General features: G+C 41.3%; 1 protein-coding gene across 1 annotated transcript in view; it reads left to right on the plus strand.

The window, feature by feature from the left end:
- Positions 1-5,356: 5,356 nt before the first annotated feature.
- LOC101864085 (orexin receptor type 2) overlaps positions 5,357-8,063 on the plus strand; it is a 96,224-nt gene continuing 93,517 nt past the window's right edge. Inside the window, exon 1 of the mRNA XM_005106157.3 lies at positions 5,357-6,745. Coding sequence (XP_005106214.1) covers positions 6,335-6,745 — 411 coding nt within the window. The 5' untranslated portion in view covers positions 5,357-6,334. The remainder of the gene's footprint in view (positions 6,746-8,063) is intronic.

An 8,063-nucleotide genomic window follows, 5' to 3' on the forward strand; every position in this document is an offset into this window, starting at 1 on the left:
CACCCTACAAAAAATTTTGAAAAATATATCAAAATATATGTCAGAGAATCAGTGGCTGTGCTAAGAGAACACCCCGTTTTGAATCTATTCATCACGGTACTAACACGCATAGTGTTGCTGTGCTTTTGCAGCTTACATATTGTGGTTTGAAACAATCTTGTGCCTTTCAGATTAACGCTCTGAGAGCCAACCTAATTATACCCGTTTAATCGACGACCGGATGTACAGTCCTGTAGTACACCTTGCCTTTGACAACATAATGTGTGAAATATACCAAACTTGATAAAGGCATAGCGAAATGCTTTTTACTCTTTACCGTGAAAAAACACAATTCACCAACCTCAGCAGAGGAATATTATTCGTTTAAAAATATTTAAACATCGCTTGACAACCACTGTATGCAAAGAAGGAGAAAGGGATAAGGGGGAAATGAGGGGAATATGGTGAGGGGGGGGGGGTATATAATTTTTGCGTAGAAATCTTTTGTTTATAATCTAGTGGGAAAAAACCCATAAAAACAATCCATAAACTTCAATGTGATTTGACTGAGTTCAGGTTATCGAAAATCGAGATGATATTAAGTAACGTATCTCGTCTAGCTGATAACACAGAGTTCATTTGCAAGGCAGAAAATTATAGTAAACTACAAATCTCTGTTCGCCGGTCACTGCCCTCCCCCCTCCCCCCCCCCCCCCCCCAAAGTAATGTCGACGTCAAAGTTCCTCTTCACATGCGCAGCCGATTAGATTTTAAAAAACGCATAGTTCACAACAAGACGCAGTTCACACTCTCATCAACCCTGACGTGAAAAGCCTTATACCGGGTGCCCACTACGATGGGATCGACTGATCGGACTCGGTCGCCTCAATAACCAACGTGTTTGTTTTCAGTTTCAGGCGACCAAGTCGGGCGATCGGCCCGATCCAGCCGTAGTGGGCACCCCGTATTATCACGACTAGTAATTAGTCCACGGCGACACAATTCTTGTTTTGATCGGTTACTGACCGGTTAATTTCCGCTTAGACTAGATGAGCAATTTACAGCCGACCCTGTTCTAAGAGCTTCCTGTTTGAGACAATGTCCTGAACATACGACGACTTTCCTTTTCCTCACTTGCGTATTGTTGCTGTGTTTTAAGCCTTATGTCGACACTGTGTTGGATACCAACCTGTCTAAGACAACACCTTTTTTTCCTCCAGGGCAATGGGTTCCTGTCTTAGACGATTTCGACTACATCGTGAATGTAGGTTAATACCCTTTTGGTTCTCAAACAATTACTCTTTCAGCAACATTTCAATCATTAAAAAATGACACAAAGGCATTTGATGCATGTATAACAAGTAAACCATTAATTTATTAGTTATAATATTTTAAATACCACACAAAGTTTAGTTTTAGCATTGTACTTCCAATGGACTAAATTATCATCATCATCATCATCATCCTCATCATCTAGCGCCATCTATGCGAAAGACATCGGCAATCATGATTCTCCGCTAATTCCATTGCTTAGATGTATTGTTGAACTTGAGCTTCAGTTGAGATCAGAAGCTTTCTGGCCTATTCAGGGAGGTTTTCTGCCTTGAGTGGCAATATTACTAATACATTGGGTGTTGTTCTTGAGGGAGATTGGAAAGTGATCCGTACGTTCATCTAGCACTAACCACTGAAGATCTAAAAACGAGGTCAGGAGAACAAAATGTGGGATCGCAAGATTCTTTAAAGGAAGATCTCTTCCAAAAGATTTGAGATTTATTATTTAAATGACAGATGTTGCCGAAGAATAGGAAGCCGTTGTTTAATTTAATTCTATTTTCTGTGGACGTTACAATTTCATAGCAAACGGAGGTCTTTGAGAGTTTTCCCTAATGGTCGATTAGCTGGTTAATTTTGAGAGGGTAATTTGGTGAGATTTTAGCTTTTATAAGAGCATCCGAGCAAAAGAATGAATGAAAAACCATGATCTCCAATGTCTGTCGCAGGTCTGGCACTGGATGATGATGATACGGACTTTGTCACGATAAGTCTGTGCAGGGTGACCTGAGGGTTGTCCCATGATTTATTTAACTCCTCTTTACGGTTTGTTTTATCGATGTAGATGCTGGTTCCATTGGAAGCAATGTGGCTATTTTTGTGAGTACGTTGATACGCGATTAGAGGGGTGGGGTGGGGTGGGGGGGGTTGAGAGGTCTATGGTGGAGACCGAGGCGAAATTTGCCTCCTGGATACAGGCCAGAAGTGGGCATAGTGGGGCATCTAAAAGTGGACTTTTTGCTACGAAAGGGTAGAATCCTCTGGTATTCCACTGTTAGATCGCCATTGCACAAGCGTGGGTTTATTTTGGAATACGTAGGGCACGGCTGAAAAGAACTGGGCTTGATACTTGATGGGGAAGGAAGAGGAATTGCGTTACTGCCGCGATCTGTTAAACAACAATATTGCTGAGGGGTTTGGGAAGGGAGTGACAGACCCAGACCATACTGGGGATAGACTCGCGAGGGAGACTGAGTGCGTCATTGGCCATAATAAGGGGGTTTAAGAGGGGATAGAAGGAGTTCGAGGTTGTGGAGCTGATTGAAAGGGCTGAGAAGCAGAGAAAGGAGAAGCCCACACTCCATTAGAGGCATACGTTGTGAGGCAGATAAGGAGATAGAAAAAGGCTGAAAATAAAAGTGGTTGAGAAGAAGTCCACAGAGACCTCCAATCCATATCTGTTTGAGAGTGGAAAACGCAGATGCCAAAGCAGGACAGATATGGCCTTTTTCCTTGGGGGGGGGGGGATGCATTGTTTTGCGTGTTGACTCTGGATTCTGTGACATCAGGAGAAGAAGACAGGTTTGGCTAACTCTGTAACTGGCCGGACTGCCTTCGGGTAAGATTGGCTAGGGACAAGGGTCACAAAATAAGAAGGCCACCAATCTTGCAGGTTTCCAGACAGGAGCAGCTTTTTGACGCTTTGTACTTTGGGTTGCGCGTTCTTGAATGTCAGACACACCTTGCTTAAAGCTTTGGCCCTGGCAAATGGGGCAGTAAGGACTAGCCTTGTATTCCTTTTCAAGATGCTCGGTTATGGTCACAACAAAGATATTAATGGCTGCCTGTCGGCTTCACAACAGGCTATAGCCAATCGTCAGACACTTAAAACAGAGTAGACGATTTGGCACATAGGATCACACCTCCTGGACCAAGTATTATGCCCTTATGCCCGAACGGTGGCGGGGGGGGGGGGGGGCGGCACGAATGGGAAATGAGAACAATCGTAATTGTTACTAGATTGGTTGTCCACCTACTGCACCCCACCACGAAACTGACACAAACACACACACACACACACACACACACACACACACACACACACACACATACGCACACACACCCACACACACACATACACACACACAATGCCACATTGTCTACGCCTAGGAGGCCACCCAGCCTTTGAAGCGGTTGAACTTCATAGGGAGCGAAAGAAATACCGCCAAAAGACGTGATTTTCAGGAGTCCGACCACTTCATTTTCAAATGGGCACTTGACAAGGAGTACACCAAATAGCAGCTTTCGGGTCGGTAATCAAACTCACAGCTATATTTTATGTGTGTTCAAAAACAGCTTTGGAAGACAATAGCAAACGAAGAATTTCAAGAATCTTCACAGCATTTGTTGATAATCTGGACCTTTTGCTAAGCAAGGGGAAACATTATTCTCTAAGATCTTCTTTCTATTTTGATATCATCCAGATCACAGCATGAAAATTAGGGTATTTAGATTTAAGTCTATTTTGAGGGTAGGGTTTTGCGTGGGAGAAAACATGGATTTTCTGGAATGAAAGGCAGTAATGCAGTAAGAAAACAATAAACGATAACTCATGAAAAGATTTTCCAGACATGAAACAAAGCTGCCCTCTTGACAAATTCTTCTTAATATGTTATTGCGTGCTTCATTTTTAGTCGAGTATCTGGGCGGTAAACGAGTTTTCGATCATGTTGTGAAGGATACTCGATGTGAAGACGGTGGTTTTGGTTGGGTGGTTCCTTTGGCATGCCCCGTATGCAAGACTTAATAACCTACGTTGAGATTGTTAAAATTAAAATCTAAAGAAAGAAAACAAAATATAAAAAATAAAGAAATAAATAATTAATACAAAGCAAAAAAGACAGAAAGAAAGAAAAAAGAAAGAAAGAAATTATATAATGTTTAATAACATAAATAGACACACAAAACTAGAGCACGGATCAGTTACGATAGACCGCGGTGTTATCCTAAAGATGTCTTCATTGGCATAACTTTGTGTATCACGCTTATCCTAGACCATGGACAGTCGTGGCTGACGTCCTTTTCCCTATATTATTATATAAAACCCTCGCTGCACAGGCTCTCAATGGAAGAACAAAACACCCCTATCCCTAAGGTTGAGTACGCGTGCCTCATGGAGTCAAATTGCGCGCTCCACAGTGAACTGGAATTAGAAGAGTGTACTTCACAGGATAACATCATTATACACTAAGTCAACTGTATTATGACATGACGTTGTGGTCTCTACTGGGTCATTCAATGGAGGCACTGCACTCGCCTTTGTAAATCAAATTTACAAACCAGGATCAATAAAGACGAATGTAGATATAAAAAAACAACCCTTAAACACAGCAGGCACTCAAGACATTTGGAGGAATTCTGGCTTTTACTTTTTAGTGGGGTGAGGGTGGGGCAGGCAAATTCCACTGTTTTGTTTTGTTTTTCTTTGTACTTAAAACACAATCATGGTACAACCATTTGAATTTGACAACAACTTCTTAGGGCTTTCAAGCATCTTTAGTACTGTTTGTTTTCTGAGTCGTGTCACCCCGAAAGAGAAGGAAATGAAATTGTAGAGCAATAAATACGCCCCAAACAAAAGTGATCAATTTTCATTCAGCAGTAGGATTGTCCCTCCGTCATCCCTATTAGCACTAGATGAACTGCGTTGCGGACTTCGCGGTTCGAATTCCTAATGAGGCAAATTCGAACTGGATAAATAATAAGAAGTTTGATGGTTCTGTTCCATAAGAGGCATGAGGCCATCGAAATGTCTAATAGCGTAGATATATTTTCTATCTTAACAGACAGTCATTTAGTGTCATGATACTGCATCTAACAAACTAATGGCAAGTTGGTGCATCTTCGACCTATAAATAATGTTGACAGTGACGTGAAACTGTAGGTACGTTAGTATCAAAGGGAAAACATTATCCTGATAAGAGATTCAGTTACGTCATTTAGTCATTGATGATATTATGTTAACAAGATCGTGCGATGATTCATCGATGAGTCATAGTCAATGGCTAACATAATTATTTTTGTCCTTCTATCTTTTCAGGTAAAATGATGCCCTCAGACTGTCGGCGCCCTGACAAAAGTGTAAAGTCGTGATCAGTCAACAAAGTGCAACAGCCACGAATAAATCATCGTCTGTCTGCTTGAGAAACCTAAGGGAAAGTTAATCGAACTGTCACGTATAACAGTAACGCCACTAAAAAAAAAGAACACCAAAGACAGAATAGGCAAACACATGACGCATTGTCTTTGATTGGTCGTGCTGACAATCTGATGGACACAATAAATACTCTTTAATTGCCGTAAAGGTATTACCCGCCCTGGTGACGTCATAGAGGTATCCGGTGGCATTGTCGTGTACGTGCGCGCGGCATCTCGCACGGGCAGCAGCGGCACAGGTAATCGCTTCTCAGCAGCGGCTCACTGGACATGGCCAGGTAACAGATGTAGGGAGGCGTTGAACGTGAGCGCCAGCCTGGCTCCACAGCTGTAATATGTCAATGTAAATGTAGCACAGCCTACGACGTATCGTAAGAGAAATCTGTGTCTGGATTACCGCCTCGAAGTTCAGTGACTACATTTTTTTTTGTGCGTGAATTTCTCTCTCTATTTATTTATATTTCTTTTTTAAAATTGTGTTCCGCGTGTGTTAATTCCTGACAAAATACCCATACTTTACAAAGCGTATACATTCTCTGTTTTTTAATTGTTACTCATCTATTTATCCATCGAAAACTGTTCTGACTTGACACGATACCACAGAAGTAACAAGATCTGGACTTTATCGAACAAACTTATTCATGTTGAATATACGGACGCGTGTACTGATTTTCGTATACTTGAAGATACAAGCCAACTTTGGCTTCATTACATTTCGTAACACACTGGGATGTGCAGTGTCTGTTGCTTGATATAATAGAAAGTTTCATCTTGTGTAATTGTCCTAGATAAGTTAAATAGTTAAGGAAACAAATTACTAACAATTTCAACATCAGTGTTCCCTTCCCAACAACCAAAACAAAACATGGGGTCGAACGATACATTCTTCAACTTGACAATGCTCAATGTAACTGACGGCAACGGAACATCCAGTAATGGTTCTGAAAACGGGACGGCCTGTTGGAATGAGTACTGCTGGGACGAGGAATACTACAACGACCTTCTAGAGGACCACGTTTTCCCAAAAGCTTACGAATGGGTCTTCATCCTTCTGTATTTCTTGACGTTCACCGTAGGGCTGGTGGGGAACGCTTTAGTGTGCTGGGCAGTCTGGAGAAACCACAACATGCGGACGGTGACCAATGTGTTCATCGTCAATCTGGCTGTGGGAGATTTCCTGGTGATTCTCGCCTGCCTCCCGCCCACACTGGTGCAGGACGTCACGGAGTCCTGGTTCTTGGGGACCCGGGTGTGCAAGGCTGTTCTCTATCTGCAGGTGAGTGGACGTTACTCGGTCAATTTTATAACAGTCCCGATTTGATCATATCATTTGGTGTTTTGGTGCACTTTTCTTGCTAACACTGTGCTTCGTACACACATTACGGGCAGGAATTCACATGTCCACAGATATGTTCCTACATCGTAAATGCTAAGTAACGATTATGGGTAAGTGTTGATACTTAAATACTGGGACTTCAATTTGGGCAGAGATGGGTGAGTGTAAAAATCAAAGACATTGTCAAACTATTTTTATCTTTTTAAACTTTAAATTCAAGATTGCTAACATCAAAGTCATGTAACTGAGCTACCACCCATCTTATCTATTGTAGTTTAGTTTGTCCTCGTAAGCTACTGCCCCCCTTTGTTTCTGAATCAGTATTGGCATACTGCTCCTCATTAGTCTTCATATCTCGGCCATCCGTAATCCTTTCATCAAGCCTCGCTCTAGCAATTCTGTGTTTCCTTTTAATTTTTGCCCATCAGATTCCTCTAATGTGCTACTAGTTTACTCTAGGAACCACAAATTGAAATCACTCTTATATGTGTAGTATCCGATATTTGGAGTTTTGGTCATCTCAAAAAGCTGGTGGGGAAAACTATTGTCATATGCCAATAACCCAAGTTGTAACAGAGAAAAAAAGTAAAGAAAAAACATGAATCCAAAACCCAAAGTGAACATCCCTTAATAAAAACTACAACGTAAAGATTTCCTCCCTCCAGAAGCAACAACAGTGTTATGTAACCTAGAAAGCTCTCCTTGTTTCTCGATATCTCGTGAAAGGCAACATTGTCGAAAAGAGGGCCTGACAGACATTTTGAAATCTTACTTTCATTTATTTTTGTTGTTGTAAATGTTCTGACAGCAGTAAAAGGACCTATTGTTAGTTATATAATCTGTGTGAGCAGTGACTCTGAAGACATTAACATATATTACCACATATATTCAGACTTAACAACACCCAGAAACACACACTCATCCCCAAAACACACTCACACGCAAACAAAATATACAAATGAACATACATGCACACAAACTCCCAAACACTAGGCTTCATCCTGTTGTGTAGTGTTTCTAACTTTTAGCGGTTTCTGCCTTTTGGAATTTTGAACTTTTCCCCCCTAAATATCTTTAACCTCACAATCTCTATAAAAATACCAATAAACTCAGTATCATCGCAGTTATAATGCAGCGGATGAAGCAGTCAAGCTACGACAACTCGCTTGTTAATCTCGATAATAAATGTACCAGACAGTTCGGTTACATAGTCAGAAGTAAGATTAACGATATTTTTGAATTTGTAGACTTCTCTGGT

Source organism: Aplysia californica, unplaced genomic scaffold (assembly GCF_000002075.1).
Source record: "Aplysia californica isolate F4 #8 unplaced genomic scaffold, AplCal3.0 scaffold00517, whole genome shotgun sequence".
In the NCBI taxonomy this organism is placed as follows: Eukaryota; Metazoa; Mollusca; class Gastropoda; order Aplysiida; family Aplysiidae; genus Aplysia; species Aplysia californica.